The sequence below is a fragment of the Python bivittatus genome, unplaced genomic scaffold (genome assembly GCF_059951505.1).
Source record: "Python bivittatus isolate LINGU-HERP-01145 unplaced genomic scaffold, Pbiv_v1 ctg000330_np1212, whole genome shotgun sequence".
Lineage (NCBI taxonomy): Eukaryota > Metazoa > Chordata > Lepidosauria > Squamata > Pythonidae > Python > Python bivittatus.
The window spans coordinates 35,708,363-35,727,247 of record NW_028277058.1 but is presented as its reverse complement, the minus strand read 5'-3'; the positions used below and the strand labels follow the sequence as shown (position 1 = coordinate 35,727,247).

Below are 18,885 nucleotides of genomic sequence, written 5' to 3'. Positions count from 1 at the left end.
TCCCCTTGATCTTTCCAGAGCACATGTGGGTGAACCCCTCAATCTCTCCTTCTTCCAGAAAGATTTTCACCAGCCAGAGCCTGGCTCCTGGCTGCCAATTTTGCCACTGTGTTGCCTCACCGGCCGTATGGAAGCGCTGTTCCTTGCAAGGAGACCACAGGAATCTTTGTGGTCGACTGCAAGTTAAGAGGCTTGTGAGCCAAGGGATTTACAATGTGCCCTTAACCACAGTGCAGCCTTTATGGACATATGACCAGCGAAAGCCTCACTTTCTTAAACACCTTTGGATTTTATTACTTTACAACCTAAGAGAGAGAGATTCCGAATGACAGGGAAGATCAAAGACTCTTGGTGAGTTGCCTTCTTTCTGGGAATTAAGAAGAGGAAATAAAATGCTATCTTAAAGGATTTTAATATAAAAGCAAAAAGCTTAACAAGATTGTGACTCAAGGAAGTTTTAAACAAATAAAAGGAACAGCAATTTTAGAAAACAGAAGAGCAATTTTTTTTCTGATGAAAGTGCTTTTGAAAATAGCAAAATTAATTAGAGAAACAGACCATACCTTCATGGGGGTGCTGATTGTTTATTATTAAGGACAGTAAATAATTGGTGGACTTTACAAAAGAAGAAGAAATGAGTAATATGAGCTAAATTGTGTGACTGTAACTATGGAGAGCTAATTGGGATTCACGTGTTACAAATAAAGAAAACCAAAACAGAAAAAAAAAGGAGAACCCTGGGTTTTACTTTCACCCTAGTAATTGACATACTTTCACTTTCTCATAATGGCAACCACAAAAAAAGTTGCTAAATTAGGAGAAGGATGGAGAGGTTCACTAAAACAACTTACAGATAAGGGCATTTCTCCAGATTTATTGCAGAAAATGTTTGAGGAATTGAGCAAAAAAATGACTGCAACGGTTGCCAATAGGTTGGATGTTTTTAAAAAGGAAATGGAAGAAGGATTTGCAGGAATAAAAAAAGATGTGAAAGAAGAAGTTAAGAAGATTGAAGACTTAAAACAAATTACTGACTAAGTGGAAGTTTTGGAAAGTAAGACAAGTTATAAATAGAGAGGTGGAGAAAGATCTGGACAACCTGACATTACTGGAATTGAGAGAAAAATAATTTTGTTTAAGTTTTAGAGCGATTCCAGAAGAATATGGAGAACATATCAGACAACATTCTAATAAACTCTTTGGGGCAGAGTTTGGTGGAGCCGATGTGGCTGGGTGGAGCCCCACAGTTAATTTGGACGTAGCACGGAAGGTAAGTGGCGCGCAAGGTGAGGGGTGCAAGCTCAAGGAGAGGCCCAGGCTACAGAGAACAACTTTTCGCTCTAGTCTGGGATCTCTGGGGGTGCTTGATGTGTCGATCCCAGACACACGGAGCTTGGTGGAAGTTAGCGGGAGTGTGACGGGGACCAGGAAGAGCTCCGTGCTTGTGCCGGATGATGCACAGAGTGCATGCCCCGAAGAGAGATCAGGACCACGATGGGCTAGAACTCAGCTGGGGTTGAGGCTGAACTACTGCTTGGGGCCTGAAAATTGGCTGGACTGGTACTGGAGCATTAGTAGTGACCAGAGTTGCAGCTAGAGTGACTTGAGTGGGACCGGTGATGAAGGACTGAGGCCTGGACATCGGCCTAACAACTGGCTTGGCATCTGGCACCTGAACAGCAGCTCTGGCCCCCTGGCGGGACCTGAAGGACTTGGAAGCCGGCGGGTTCAATTCCAGACCGAGTGTTGGGGTCCCTCCAGTAGAGGTTAGCTGGGTCTCCCTCCCTAGGGTGAGAGACAGGGAGGGAGTCCATGGGTGGATGTGGGAATGTGTGGGTGAGTGTGTGAGTGTCTGGGCCTGTCCCAGATTATTCACAACCCGACTCAAGACAGTGGTCTCACACCAGACTTGGTTTTCTTGTCAGAACAGTGGCAAGATGATCTGAAGGGGGAGTTACATCTGTCCCCATTGTCATGGCCAGATCATGCCCTGGTGACCTTGAGATTCTCTTATGCTACCCCCCTCTGCAGGGAGGCAGGACCTATTCAACTGGTCTGCCCCCAGCAACTGATGGACCCAACTGGGTTCCAAAGAGAGCTGGGGGTTATACCTGAGGATCTGCTGCACGGTCCAGTGGAGGCCTTGGCCGCTGCCTGGAATAGGAAGGTGGCCAAGGCCTTGGACAAGATCACGCCCGTGCGACCTCTCTTGTTCCATTGAGCCCTACACTCCCTGTGGTTCATGGAGGAGTTGAGGGTCTTGAAAAGGATTAAGAGACGTCTAGAGCACCGCTGGAGGAAAACAAGGACCAAATCTGACCGAACACAGGCTAGAGCCGCTATTAAGACCTACCTTGTAGTGGTAAGAGCGGCAAAACGTCAATATTTCTCTGCTTTTATTGCATCTGCAGAATGCTGCCTGACGGCCCTGTTTAAGATCACCTGATCCCTTTTGGGAAAGGAGGGCCCAGTGGCCTATTTATAGGGCTGCACTTTTCTGGGCATCTGGAGGATAAAATCACTCAGATCCGTTCTCAGTTGGATTCCAAGCATGGGGCATGGCCTATGGAGATGACCAGGGTATGGACTTACCGTTATCTGGGAACAATTTGATCCTGTTGGACCTGAAGAAGTGGACAGGGTCTTCCGAACTGTTATTGCCACCACTTGTCAACTAGACCCATGCCCTCCTAGCTAGTCAAGACCACATGTGGGTGGGTCCAGGCAATGGTGGATTCATCCTTCAGGGAAGGGGTGTTCCCAGTTGTCTTTAAAGAGGCGCTAGTACATCCCCTCCTCAAGAAACCATCCCTGGATCCCACCGTTCAGGACAATTTTTGTCCAGTCTCCCACCTCCCCTTTTTAGGGAAGGTGGTTGAGAAGGTAGTGGCATCACAGTTCCAGAGGATACTGGATGAAACGGATTATCTGGACCCTTTCCAGTCAGGTTTCAGGCCTGGATATGGGACAAAAACAGCACTGGTCGCACGCATGGATGTTCTCTGGCGGGAGCGGGCTGGGGGTAGTGCATCCATCCTCACTCTTCTTGACCTGTCAGCAGCTTTTGATACCATCGGCCATGGTATCCTTTTGGGCCAACTTAGAGAGTTGGGCATGGGCAGCACAGTTGCCAGACAGAACTTTTGAGAAAAGTATTAAAAATATACAAGGTAAACTACCAAATATTTGTTTTGATTTAATGGATAATTTGGAGCTTGTTGATGCATGGACTAACTTCTTTAATAAGAAAAAAACAACTTCTACATTTCTTGGCAATTCGCAACCTCTTATGGACCTTTTGCGTAAAAATGAAAAAAAAATGAACTTGTGATTTATGGCTTTGATGACTAGATAGGCTAGATTATAGAAAGAAGAGAGTCATGATGTAACTTTAGAGAGAGAGGTTAAAATATAATTTTACTTATATCTGCTGTGAAGAATATCGGAAGCCCCTTCTTTATATTTCTCTTTATAACTTGCTCTATTTTCTATTTTCTTTTTCTAATGCACTTTTAGCTGTTTTTGTTCTTTCTCTTTTTTTTCAGTTCTTCTGTTCTAATTTAGTTGTAGCATATCCAGATCTTAGTTATACATGCGAGATTGGCACCCTTATCCACAATTAGATCATGAATGAGGGCATATTTATTTCATACCAACCTGGCATTCAAAAGCAGCAGCTGGAGCCTACCTTGCTCCAAGCAATTTAACTATAATATGATTCCTCGGAGGTTTATGAAAGCTTATCATTAAAAAGGAGACAAGGCCACTGCACACATTCAATATGCAATTTATTCCTCCAAATTCTGGTGAAGTGGACAGCATACATCAATACAATTTTCAGTTACAGCAGAGAACCATAAAACAATATTTTAAAACCTGACAATTCTTATATAGTAAACATGTTCTTTAAATAAATAAATAAATGTTTGTATGTATGTATGTATGTATGTATGTATCTGAACAGAAGAGAAACTAAAAATAGATAATAAAGTACTTATATAGAAATGCATCAAAAATCTCAACCTGAACATCCCTTTCCTTATTTTTTTTAATATTCATAGATCCAAGAACTACCTTTAAGTACAACATATTTGTAACAAATCAATAAACAAAAATATACATGTTTATACAATAGCTAGACATCACAAAATTAAAAAAAAATGTATGCGGCATAACCTGAAAGGAGGAAATTCTTCTTAAGTTGCAAATGAGAAGTGTGTAGCCCATACTATGAAGTGGAACAAAGTATGGATGCATTGAGCACCTGATTACTCAACAGCCCTTAACACCCTTTGTGCAAGCTTCACACCAAATACCAAAACAACTGAAGAAATTTCTGCTTTCCTACTTGCTCCAATATTATTGCTGTATTTAATACCTAAAATTCTTGCTTTAGAACTCTACAGTAGTTTTTCACATGTGAAAGTTATTTTAAAAGCTTTAGTTAACCCTGCATATAATCATTTCACCATTCTCTTTCCCTATATCTGATAAACTAACTGCTGTTGCATGCCACTTTGCAAAACCTTTGCTACCTAGTGGCTCTGATGTAGTTCTTCAATGGGGCAAATACAGAAAATTTACTTTGTTGCTGGGATATATTTCCCATCAGCATATTACTAAGCAAGTGTGCAGCCATGTTTGCAGCTCAAGTAAGAGAGCAGTGTATTAAACAGGAAACCTGCTAAGGAAATGATAACATGAATGCAATATTTCAAATACTTTGAGGATGGCAATATCTTTCTATAAGTCCTTTTTGTATAGTACTACTTTTTACATTGTGCAAATGCTCAGAAAGCAGATGCTAGTGTGTTGAGTCTAAGAAATTTAAAATGGCATTTTCCCCCCAAGCTTGTACATTCTTCACAGAGAACAAGCAGATCTTACAAGGCCAGACATTTCAAAACTCTTTCTCTCATCTGAGTAGAAATGTCTTCAAAAAGGAATAAATTTTTTTAAGTTATACTTACGAGGCATGATCCCTTGACTAACCAGCTCTTCACGTGTCCGTCGTTGCTGGAGCTTCAGCTGTAGCACTGCATGAAGGCAGAGAAAAAAGTAAGTGAAGAGCAGATTACTGTGACATCCACAGGGCAGAGCACATTTTCCTGTTCATTTTTATTTTCTTCTATCTCACAAACATTAGCAAGGAGGAGAGAGACTGTAATCCCCACCCAACACTTGCAAATTGCAGAAGTGGCCTCAGCACCAAAGTTTCCGTGTTCTGTTGCGGACAGTGGGGAGAGGAAGTTACAAAGCATTTTAGTAGGTTGATTTAAAAAATCCACAAAGTATGAAAATAGGCCGTTACTCAAGAATTTCTACAGCAACGAATAGTGTTGCAAATCATGAAACTAGAAAACAAGAAGAGACCACACAATCCGATACTGCTCCAGTAGGATGCTATCAAAACAAAGTTTACTGAAGTATAATTTTATATTCACTTGGTGGAAAAAAACCCTGGAACATGCCAATTTCGGACTATATCCACGATCATCCTCCATCTTGGCATCTTGGCTGAAGCTGATACATGATGAAGTTTAAGACATCTGAAAGTTACCAGGGTTATCTACTTCTGATGTACACTAAACACGTATCGCTAGTGAATATCCATCAGGATTACTTCATCCACATCTGCAAGTTGTACTATCTTTGCTTGTTTCTTCCTTTCTTTCTTTATTAAATGTATGTATGTATGTACAGTACTGTGCAAAAGTTTCAGGTAGGTGTGAAAAAATGCTATAAAGTAAGAATGCTTTCAAAAATATATATTGTAATTGTTTATGTTTATCAATTTACAAAATGCAAAGTGAGCTAACAGAAGAGAAATCCAAATCAAATCAGTATTTGGTTTGACCATCCTTTGCCTTCAAAACAGCTTCAATTCTTCTAGGTACACTTGCACACAGGTTTTGAAGGAACTCGGCAGGTAGGTTGCTCCAAACATCTTGGAGAACTAACCACAAATCTCCTGTGGATGTAGGCTGCCTCAGATCCTTCTGTCTCTTCATGTAATCCCAGACAGACTTGATGATGTTGAGATCAGGGCTCTATGGGGGCCAAACCATCACTTCCAGGACTCCTTGTTCTTCTTTACACTGAGGATAGTTCTTAATGACATTGGCTGTATATTTGGGGTCGTTGTCCTGCTGCAGAATAAATTTGGGGCCAATCACACGCCTACCCTGATGGTATGGCATGATGGATAAGTACCTGCCTATATTTCTCAGGATTGAGGACACCATTGATCCTGACCAAATCTCCAACTCCATTTGCAGAAATACAGCCCCAAACTTGCAAGGAACCTCTACCATGCTTCACTGCTGCCTGCAGACACTCATTACTGTACCACTCTCCAGCCCTTCAGCAAACAAACTGCCTCCTGCTATAGCCAAATATTTCAAATGTTAACTCATCAGTCCAGAGCGCCTGCTGCCATTTTTCTGCACCCCAGTTCCTATGTTTTCATGCATAGTTGAGTCGCTTAGCCTTGTTTCCGCATCGGAGGCATGGCTTTTTGGACGCAATTCTTCCATGAAGACCACTTCTGGCCAGGCTTCTCTGGACAGTAGATGGATGTATCTGGGTCCCACTGGTTTCCACCAGTTCTGTGCTGATGGCACTGCTAGACATCTTCCGATGTCGAAGGGAAGTAAGCATGATGTGTCTTCCATCTGCTGCATTAAGTTTCCTTGGCCGGCGACTGCAACTACAGTCCTCAACATTGCCCGTTTCTTTGTGCTTCTTCAAAACAGCTTGAACAGCACATCTTGAAACCCCAGTCTGCTTTGAAATTTTTGCCTGGGAGAGAGCTTGCTGATGCAGTCTAACTACCTTGTGTCTTGTTGCTGTGTTCAGTCTTGCCATGGTGGATGACCTGTGACATGAAACTGTCTTCCACAACCTCACCTTAGTAGCAGAGTTTGGCTGTTCCTCCCCCAGTCTTAAGCCTCCTACACAGCTCTTTCTGTTTCAGTTAATGACTGTGTTTCAACCTACATATGAAATTGATGATCATTAGCACCTGCTTGGTATAATTGGTTAATCATACACCTGACTCTAATCCTACAAGATCCCTGACTTTGTGTAAGTGTACAAAGTGTGCAAGTGTAAGAACTGATGCTGGTTTGAAGCCAAATCACACCAAATATTGATTTGATTTAGATTTCTCTTCTGTTCGCTCACTTTGCATTTTGTAAATTGATAAACATAAACAATTACAATATATATTTTTGAAAGCATTCTTACTTTACAGCATTTTTTCACACCTGCCTAAAACTTTTGCACAGTACTATATGTTACAGAAATCTTTTTTCATTTCAAGAGTTAAGAGACCTTTTAGGTCCTCCTGCCTAGAAGCATATAGCACGGAAAATATCCTCTGAACTTTAATTATTGTTGCATTCCTATTGTTGAAGCTGTTGGTCAAAGACAATTTATTCTTCACTCTCAAAGCACAGAAAAAGCAGACATCTAAAATATACCATATATATTTGCAGATAAGCCCATCCATGGATAAGCCAACCCTTGAATTTTTAACCAAAATACCATGAAAAACATGCCACTCGTGGATAAGCTGACCCTCAAAATTTTCATTTATTTTAATTTTCACAATTGGCTTATCTGCAGGTGGCACATTTTTCATGGTATTTTGGTTAAAAATTTGAGAGTTGGTTTATCCACAGATGGGCTTATCCTCAAGTATATATGGGCACTTTAAAAAAGTATTACCGTATACAGATAGTCCTTGCTTATCAATTGCTAGTTCAGTGAGTGTTCAGTTACAACAGCACTGAAAAAGGAGATTTATGATCAGTCCTCAAAGTTGCAGCAGTTGCAGCATCCCACAGTCACATGATCGCCATTCGTGAGCTTCGCTGCTGGCTTCCAACAAGCAAATTCAATGGGGAAGCCAGCAGGAAGTTGCAAGTTGTGGTCATGTGATATTGTGCTTAATGACTGCAGGTGATTTGCTTAGTGACTGCAGCTGGAATTGATGTCAAAAGTTGGTGTGGTCACATGATGTTTCACTTTACAATCACATTGTTTAGCGACAGAGTTGCCGGTCCCAACTGAGGTCCATAAGGGAGTACTACCTATATACTCACAGATAAGTCTATCTGTGGATAAGCCAAACCTACTTTTTGTGGTGTGTTTTGGGACCTAAAATTCTCAGCTTATCCGTGGGTATATACAGTACCAGTATTTCTAGGAAAAGAACTAGAAAATAATTTTTCTGTGTAGCTGATCAGATAGAAAATATATTATGTCCATGCATCTCTATATTGTAGATATTTTTCCTAAAGAAAATTTCCACAAAAATAATGACACTGAAGCTGCAGTATTTCACCTGTGAAGGCTGACATTCACAATATCAGTATGAACTTCAAGGAAGCCAGAATTCTTGACTGGTTTAATATCTTCTCTCTTGGCACAAACAGACAAAATAAAGCAGAAGTGTATACATCTTGATAAGCAGATTATAATATTTTTCCTTTATGAGTCTAATTTATTCAGGAGTAATAAGTCTTTGTTTGGTCATCACAGTAAGGAAGGGACACACAACATTTTTCAAGCCAGGGACCATTCTTGTATATAAATGGAGGGCCAGGACAAATAAATGAATAAGATCAGATAGAGAAATTAAATCTGATATCATTAAATTAATTAAATACATTTAATGATTACTCCTGTGTATTTCTCTTCTGAGATATTAAAAAATACAATCTGGCAACTTTTGCAGGGGTGCTTGGGGGGATACATTTAATGTGAATAACAGTGTACTGTTAATATTTAGTACACTGTTATTCAGAATTTTTAAAGGTCTGTCTTCTTCAGATTTACAAAACTCATTCCCAGATAAATTTACACACTAAGCATATTCTGGTTGAATGAACAGATTTAGGAAAAAAATAAGAGATGGGTAGCTGTGATAGTTTCTTTCAGCAAAAATAGAATCTTATAGCACTGCAAACATCCACATTTACTAAAGCATATAATTTCCTTATATTTACTCTGAAATAGTAAAAAAGCATTCTATATGTGAAATTATGAAATTACAGATAATACAATGTAGCAATCAAGTGAAGCCACTGAGAGGGTGGATCAAAATAGTAATGACAAGCAGTTTGCACAGGAAGTGAAAACACCCATTCTAATGAGAGGAAAATATAGGAGAGGAACTATAGGTGTGCTGAAAATAGTTAATACATTAGCTATAGATTAAAATTAAAATGATTGTGCTTTTATAAGTGCCAGAAGGCTGCTGCTTTTCTAACCTTATTTTACAGTTCAAAATTCTGTTACATGCTGTGATGCCTGCAAAGATTTATTGGTCTAAGCTAAACCAATATTGGCTGCTACTGATATTACTTTTGGTATTTACTCTCCAGACAAACCATCATCCTGCCTGAGATTCCATACCCTAGTCTTTCAATCAACAGATTGTTCATTGACCACACATATCTGGCACTAGATGGTGTGAAACGTTTTTTCACTGAATAGCTATGAACCACTTGCCCTTCAGGTTTTTGCACCAGCCAAGTGCAATAATTCAAATTATTTGAATTTATTTTGGATTTGAAGGGTTTGTTCAAGCATGCAGGGACATTCCAGGCTCTTAGAGCTTCTCAGTGTGAATTTCCAGGATAGTGAATTTCCAGGATATGTTCCTATCTTCCTATTTTTAGCACAACATGCAAATGGGATGGATCTCTCTGCAACCATCAGCAAGTACAAGAAGATGGCATCACAGGGTAGGATAGGATAGAACAGACACAGATCTGGGGAACAGAGGGCATTTTCAGAGTCACATTTAACTGTAAGTGGTCTTTTGATAGGTCATCTGAAAATTCAACACAGATTCTGTGCAGTAGCTGTGTTGGACTTTGCCTGAGCTTAAGTCTTAAGTTTAAGACATTTCGGCAACATAAAAGACAAGGCTCCTACCAAACTTGGTTCCAGCAAAAGAGAAAGTGTCTCCTAATAATCTGGATCTGAGCCTGTCTCCACTGATGCAATACTGCTGGCAGCAGGCGTTAGAATGAGTGACAAAAGTATCTATATCTGGACTCTCTCATTAATACTTTCAAGCACCACTGTAGAAGAGGAAGGCAAGCACTTCCAATCAAGTTCTCACTTGAGTGGAAGTGATATCTGACTGAGTGCATCTGCCTTCAAATACATCCTGAATGAGGGAAGTAATCTTGTTTCATTCTGCTTGTTCAAAGACCACCACACTCCTATATAATTGTCCATGAGAATCTGAATATGATCCATTACAAACTGCCTGAAGACTCAGAGCAACATGAACATTACTAACAGTTCCAGCCGACTGATATGAACCACAGCTTTTGCCTCTACCATTCTTGGCAATGAGCTCCTCACCCCATGTTGCATATATCTGTGGTAAAGACAATAAGCAGCACAGAATCAACGTAAGACATATTTTGTAAGACATTTCCTAGAGCCTTCCATCAAACCAAGAATAAGACTACATCCACTTAGAGTGTCAGATGGATACCTTAGAGGCATAATAACTAGGACAGTGCTTTCAGAAAACTTATTTGAAGTCCTCATAGTACAGAACCCAACCAGAATCACAGTATATCACCTATTTCTGCTGTAAGAGAAATATAGAAGTGAATGTCAGTAACTAGCAAATTTTAAAAAATGGAATAAACACAGCCAGTTAGATAATCAGAAATTTAGAAATCAACAGGTATACTGATATCACAGTGTCTCAAAATAGGCTGAAAGCTATCATTCTTCTTGGATACAACAAACAACTTAAACCAGAATCCCCAGTATTGCTAACATCATCTACAAGTGTCTAGCCTCTTCCTAACCCTCCTTGGATAGAAGAGCAAGAGGCACTAGGCCTGACAGCATGACTCCCACAGGACAGGTAGAAATGAACTCTAGGCAACAGCCAAAGGCTGTAAGTGAAAGAATTTAACTACATATTTTTAGAGCATCCCATTTGGGGAAGAAGAAACTCAATCAACCCAAAAATGGAGTTTTCAAGAATGGGTCAGAATTAAAGCTGCATTTGCAACCATGGGATGATCAACAACAGGATGGTCCAGTGGAATCTTGCAGCCATGGAAAGACTAGCTGGTAGGCTGAAACAAGAAGGGTTTAACATATTTCTTCCTACTGCAGGAAATTGTTGCTGGCTCTGCTGTTGTTGTTTCTGAGTAAGACCCAATTCTTTCCTTCATTTCTTTATGGGTGAAATTTACATTTGTTCTTTATGAATGAAATGTGTCTGTGTGTGCGCGGTTGGCCCTGATCAATGCACATGCACACACACACACACATATGTATATATATATATAATCTCAAACAAACCACATATGAATGAGACAAGAGAACCTGGAATTGATGGAATGCTACTACAACAGTAGACCTAATGAGAAGGGACATATGAAACGTATGAGCAAACTATGGATGGGCAGAAGACCTACATCCACACTAACTGAGAAACAGCTAGTTACCCAACACTTCAACATTAGCAAAGAGGAAGCTGCTCCACTACTTGAAATAGACCAACTACACATTACAACCTGGACTCAAGAAGGCTCGGAAGAACAACTGGATGTGCAGCCAATACCTGAAGCTGGAACATCACTGCCACCCACTCCATTACAGAGCACAGCAGTTGGTATGAGACATAGATCATGGACAGACTGGCTACAGTCAACCCTCAACACTGATTACCAAGGCTCAGTAGGGAAGTACCATAGATAGTATGATAGAAGATGCCAATAGAGCCCTCCAGACAATCCCTACTACCACCATAACTCAAACCAATTAACTGGTATATGCTACAGCCACTGTAATCCCAGAGATGCTTGGCTACACAATCAAGAACAACACTACAGACTCCCCCTGGAGAATAATGTTGGAGACTAAGATCAAGGCAACTCGGAGAGAAGTTATCAGCTGGTGGAACTACAAAAGGGTGTGGAGATTAAGGAGAAGACTTGGCTACTGAAAAAATACAAGGGCCTGATTCCATCTGAAGCCCTAGAGACTGCTAAACAAAGGCCCACAGCACTGGCTACCAGGCTAAAGAGACACTAAAGAAGCAGAGGCCAAGAAGATAAATGCCAGCTTCTCCAAAGAACCATCCAAGGTGTACTCCCAACTGCAGTGCAATAACACAGAGCCACCAACAGCAGAAACTGAACAGTACTGGAAGAACATATGGAAGAAAGAGAAAACATAACACCAGTACAAAGCGGCTGCAGGACCCGAGAGCAGACCACAGCAATCCCCTAGAACAGAAGCCAGTCATCATCACAGCTGTTCATGAAAGACCCCCACAAGGGAACAGCACCGTCCAACTACTGGCCAATAGCCTGCCTCCCACAACATGGAAAGTCCTATCAGGCATCATAGCCATCAAGCTTCAGGACCATATGGGCCAGTACATGAGCACAGCTCAGAAGGGCATTGGAAACAACATCAGAGGCTCTAAACACCAGTTGCTCATAGATAGAGCACTCATCCAAGACACAAAGTCTAGACAGACCAATCTGAGCACAGCCTGGATTGACTACAGGAAAGTCTATGACTCAGTGCCACACACATGGATCTGTGAATGCCTGGTGCTATACAAAGTCAACAGGACACTAAGAATCTTCCTCAAGAACTCAATGGGACTGTGGAAGACAACACTGGAAGTCAACTCAAGACAGCTTGCACAAATGGCCATCAAGTGCAGCATATACCAAGGTGATGCACTGTCCTCGTTGCTGTTCTGCATAGGCTTGAACTCCCTCAGCCAGATAATCACAAGGACTGGATACGGATACAAGTTCAAGAATGGAACTACTATCAGCCACCTCCTCTACATGGATGACATCAAGCTGTATGGTAAGAGTGAATGAGACATCGACTCGCTGATCCACCTGACATGGATCTACAGTGAGGTCATCAGGATGTCATTCGGACTAGAGCAGTGTGGCCAGATGGTACGAAAGAGAGGGAAGGTAGTTAAGACTGATGGGGTGGAACTACCAGCAGGGCACATAGCAGACATACAGATCAGCTATAAGTACCTTGGTATCTCACAGTCACATGGAAATTACAATGAGGAGCAGGTGTAATGGAAGGCATGTGCGAGGAGGATACTGGAATGGAAGATCAAGGCTATCAGGTGGGAGTGCATTCCAGGAGAGGGTGCAGGGCAAGAGCTTTCTCAGCCTGCAGCAGGACTGTGAGAAGCAGCAGCTGAGGCTAGCCCCTCTCTAGAGGCTCACAGGGTATATCCACTAGTTGCTTTGGCATAGATTTAGTCTGGCGAGATTCTGTCTTTAGGGCGTAAGCTAATAAAGGAACTATACTGGACTGGACTGCCTCATCGTTGTTCTTGGGCTGGGCCTGACAGCAAGGAAGATAGCAACATCCAAGTACCACCAAAGGATAAGACATGTTCTGAACAGCCAACTCAATGGGAAAAACAAGATCCACACCATCAACATGTATGCTCTCCATGTTGATATAGTGAGCTGGCCAAAGGAGGACATGGAGGTTGTCGATGTGAAAACCCGGAAGCTCCTTACAATGTATGGAGGTTTCCACCCCAAGTCCAACACCCAGAGACTGTACACCAGTCAGAAAGAAGACAGGTAAGGTCTGGTGAGTGTCACAGCTGTGCAGAGACACCTCAGAGACAGTCCACACATAGTGGCAGGGTATAAGATGCAGGCAGGAACAGGATACGCTGAACAGCACAACTAAGTAGCTGGCACTGTGTACAGGAACATGTGCACAGTGTATCAGCTAGACCCTCCCAAGTCCAGATGGGAGATTCCACAGAAGGTCGTGCAGAATTACAGGGCTAAGATTCTGTGGGACTTCCTGATCCAGATGGATGGCAGGTATTGGCCAATTAACCAGATATCATGGTAGGACCAGAAGACAGCAATGGTGATAGATGCTAACAGTGCCAAGTGACAGCAACATCAGGAAGGAATATGAGAAGCTGGAGAAGTACCAGGGTCTGAAGGAGGAACTAGAGAGGATGTGGAAAGTAAAGGCCAAAGTGGTTCCAGTGGTGATAGGAGCACTTGGAGCTGTGACTCCTAAGCTGGGAGAGTGGTTCCAACAGATCCCAGGAACATCAGAGCTCTCTGTCCAGAAGAGTGCAGTGCTAGGAACAGCTATGATACTGTGCAGAACTCTCAAACTCCCAGGCCTCTGGTAGAAGACCCAAGATTGAGGAAGACACAAACCACCCATAGGGGTGAGAGGGGATTTTTTATATATGGGGCAATCAGGGCCAACCATATATTGGGGAGAGATCATTCCAGAGGGTAGGTGCCACAACAGAAAAGGCAAACTTCCTAAGTCCCATCAGATGGCATTGCTTCAGAAAATGGACCTGAAGCATACCCACGCTATTAGAGCGTGCGGATCAGGCAAATGTAGATGAGAAAGATGGTCCAGCAGAGAACCCAGTTCTGAACCACATATGGCTTTACAGGTCATAACCAACAACTTGAATTGCATCCAAAAGCCTATCAGGAGCAAGAGCACCTCATGAAGTAGTGGTGGTATATGGGCATACTAAGATACACTCATAAGTACCCACTTTGCTTATTCTGGATCAATTGTAGCTTCAAAAGTAGCTTCCTGTAGAGTGAATTGCAATAGTCCAACTGGGAAATGGCTAAGACATGAATGACCACAAACAGGGTCTCCCAATCCAGGAACAGGCACAACTAGCACACAAGATAAAGTTGTGCAAAGGCCCTCCTGGCCATAGCTGCCACCTGCTATTTAAGCAGGAACTGGGATCCCCAAATTGCACAATGGGCCTGAGCAGAGGAGTGCAGAACCAAGCTGCAAGTGCAAACCACTTTCTTTCTCAACAACCTTCTCTAAAAAGGAAAGCTAGGGACAGGACGGAAATTGTCTCGATCTGTTGAATTCAGCAATGACTTCTTAAGGAAGGGATGGACCACCACATCTTTTCAGAGCCAGCAGAGCTACCCCCTCTCAAAGCAGCATTAAGCACATGAATTCACCCACACTCTACCTCCCTAGAGGCCTTGACAAACCAGGGAGGCTGGATGTGCAGCTAATTGTATCAACAAAGACAGCTGTATCAGACCCAAGGACCTCGTCCACTTTCTCAGGACTAACAGAGTCAAGGTAATAATGCAAGATCATGTATTAGTCAAGCTCACAGGATTTGAATGACTGCAGCCCAAGTCAGTGCAAATCCAAGCAATTTTATTCATCAAGTGCCAAGAACAGTCCTCACAGTAACCCTGCAGGTATTCCCTCTGACTCCTCCTTACCCAGGAGGGACTGGCTTACTCTGAACAAGGCCACTGGATGACACTCAGAGACACAACAAGAGCAGAGAAATAAGCATCTTTTGCTGTTCTTATTGCCATAAAGTAATCTTAAGGAAGGTTCCTTACTTGTGTTTGGTTGGAATCACTCTGTCTTCCTCCAGTGGCACTCATGTTTCTTCTGCTGCTTCATCATCCAGAGACCCTCTGTAAAGGGGCTCCACAAGTCCGTGTACACCATTAACAGCACTGATTAAGTGCCATCAAATCAGTATCAACTCTTAGTAACTACATGGATAAATTCTTTCCAGAATGATCCATCTTCAACTTGGCCTTTTAGGAATCTCATTGTACATTCATTGCTGTCTTACTTGAATCTATCCACCTTGCCATTGGCCAACCTCTTCCTTTATTCCTTGAAATTTTCCAAGCACTAGCAGCATTAGTGGCTCAAAATTCAGTGACAGTTCCTGGTTGGTATAGTCAAGGCCTCTCATTTGACTGGTGGTGCTACACTCTGCAGCAATGCAACACTCTATCATTATAGAAGGTACTGGCTTGATATAGTTACAATGCAGGAGAAAGTAACAGGCTCAGACTGCAGTTTTTGAAGTGCAGCCCTTTAGCATCCCTGGCACGCAGGGCTTGCTCCCTGACAGAAGTTTGCAAGTGTATGAAGCAGTTGCAATGGACATGTTTAGTTAAGGCCTAACAGTAAGAGCAGGATTCCAATAAGGGCAAAGTAGGTACAAAAAAGTGATTGATACAGGTGGTTTCTTTTCATAGCTTCAGCATTTTTAAATGGAGCCATGAAGGTTGCAAACTCCAGAGTATTCAAGTAATTACACTTTGGACAGGAGAGAAGCATACCAACATGTGATGGCTATGTAAGTCAGAAAAGTGTTGAAGTGATTTGTAGGCACCCTGCCTGTTAGTGAGGCATATTACAATATAGGTGTGATTCTTAAGCTATGTAACATTCTGACCTGAGTTACTCTATAGGTATGGAACTCATATATGTGACTTACCCAGACCATGATGAAGAATGACCTGTTTCATTTCAGTCTTGAACTAAGTTCATGCATCTTCATTAATGTCTTAATACTGAATGTATTAAGCCTGGGATTATTTTCTCATGACTAAAAGAGTGACAACTCCCCCGATCAATTAAAGTGAATATTAAATTGTTTTAGTTCATCATCAATTATTAAACTAGGAACACAGATATACTTTATTAAAGAGCTAGATACAAATCCCAAATTACTCAGAGTAACTATAATTAGCACTTTTTCTTGAAAATACACTGCAACTACCAACTCATTTTTATTTCCTTTTTTAAATACATGGGTGGATTGAAAAATAATGTCTCCACCCCTATAACTTTAAAGAGGGATGTTTTAATAAATAAAGCAGAAAAATAATCCTTGAAATGAGCTTTTCTGCTATCTGTATTTACTTTTCCACAGAAGCACTATCATTCGCCATACTCTTCTGCCAATGACGGATTACCTTCTTAATGCAGTTATAAAGTCTAGTCCCTCTGGGGGAGATGGGTAGCATATAAATTTAATAATAAATAAAATTTTAAAACTCTGCATTTGTCTCTTCAACCAGGTCTCACAGTTTTTTCCACCTCTTCATTTGAGTCAAACAGTCACCCATGAAAGTATTCCTTCAATTTTGGAAAAAGGTGGAAGTAGCATGGTACCAAATCTGGACTGATTGTCAGATGGGCTAAAACACTAAGATCTAAATTTGCAATTGCTTCTTGGGTGGCTTGTGAAATGCAAGGCCTGTCATGTCACAGCAAAAAGCCTAGATTTTCTTCCCCCCAACCCAGGTGAAGCATTGTGATTATATTCCATGGATTGATGCCTCATTTCTGGGTTATAATAATAAGCACTTGTTTTGTCAGCACTCATGATGCTATGAAGAAACTCATATCGATTCTCATAGCATGACAACAATTGCTGGCAAATTTCAACTCTTAAAACTTTCATTGCTGCCATCAGCATGTGAGGAACCCATCTTGCACAAACCTTCCAATACTGAAGAACATTAATAATGTGATCCACTTGTTCCTGTGAAATGCCAAGCTTGATAGCAATTTTTCTCAGAATTGTCTGCACTTGTCCTTAATCATTTCATCAAACTTTTTCATGTGAAACTCATTGGTTGCTGCCACAGGTCATCCATTTCATTCTTGATCACCCAAATCAGCTCTTCCCAGTTCACCATCTTTACATTTTTTTTGGCCCAATGATATACAATACTCATGTCTCATTGTTATCACCACAAATAATCTGCATTCAGTGGTGAATTTTAATTGGAGGAACTCCTATGGCAGTCAGAAATTCAATCATGTTATGTTGCTTAAAGCACACTGAGTGCTCACTACAGGCTTCCATTTCATGAACTACAATACAAACTTTTCACACAGCAACTTCCTGCCAATTGAAGTGAAAGAACAGATGCTAAAAAAAACATCAGACCTTCTAGCGTGTCAGTACTGCAATCTGTTGGCAACTTGTAATATTGGAGGCATTACTTTTCATTCAACCTCTGCAATTTGTTTACAAACCATATTGATTTCTACGAGTATTTCTGAACTCTAGAAACCTGAGATGAAAAAGTTAAAAAGTTAAGAGAGAGGATGATGACAAAACCCCTTAATTGTGTACTACCTAATGCTGAAGTAATTTTCAAGAAATGCCAATACTCTTCTGTAAGATATATACAAACCCAGATCCTAGACTGAATGAGTTACAGCACTCATTAGAACATAGGCGGTTTGTAAATAAAACATGATGCCATTTTGGAACAACTTTAGAGAGCATAATGGCTGAGGAAGAATTTAAACTATTCTTGCACTCTGACAGACTGCATAGGGTGCTTCATAAGCATTTAAGTGAAATAAATTCTAAATAAATAACGTCTAAACTAAAGTGGTTATTCAGTTTTTATTCCATCTAGGAAAAGGAATAATCAGTTCTATAACATGGTACTCCATTACTATGAAAGGGAGAATTAGTTCTGATTTTACTTCCCACTATATTGCAAAGTGTTTTGTGATGTGCAGGTAATCCTGGGTTAATAACGCCTGGTTTACTGACAACCCAGTTAAGAACAGAGCCTATTGTAGCAAAATTCAAGTTAAATACACAATGGTTCAAGTTAATTACACAATACTATTTATACAGTATTATACAATAATAGTGTTCAGCTTACAGGCTTTGACTTAAGGACAGACCTTGGGAATGAAACTCATTCTTAAACTGGGGACTACCTCAGGGAGGCAGTGAAGGACAGGAAGGCCTGGCGCAATATGGTTCATGGGGTCACGAAGAGTCGGACACGACTTAACGACTAAACAACAACAAAAACCTGTATATGAGTTGAAACTTCATCAAGCTTATATTTACAACCAATTTTACAGAAAGTAATTGGCACTGCTATTACAGGTTATCACTTACATTCCTTTCCTGCATTAATTTAGTATAGAAACAGTTACTGATACAAAATACAAAATTATTTCTAGTTTCCTTAGAATTTGTCCCAGTTTCCATAAAGAGGA

The 18,885-nt window shown here is 41.1% G+C and overlaps 1 protein-coding gene across 3 annotated transcripts in view; it reads right to left on the bottom strand.

Annotated features, from left to right (window-relative positions):
* The window catches only part of MRTFA (myocardin related transcription factor A), a 95,768-nt gene that overhangs the window by 30,698 nt on the left and 46,185 nt on the right, over positions 1-18,885 (bottom strand). For 2 of the 3 annotated variants that reach the window (XM_088141014.1, XM_088141011.1), the window contains exon 3: positions 4,971-5,036. In XM_088141014.1, coding sequence (XP_087997140.1) covers positions 4,971-4,977 — 7 coding nt within the window. In that variant the 5' untranslated portion in view covers positions 4,978-5,036. Of the gene's footprint in view, positions 1-4,970; positions 5,037-8,350; positions 8,428-18,885 lie in introns of all 3 variants that reach the window. The other variant, XM_088141012.1, reaches the window with a different exon arrangement.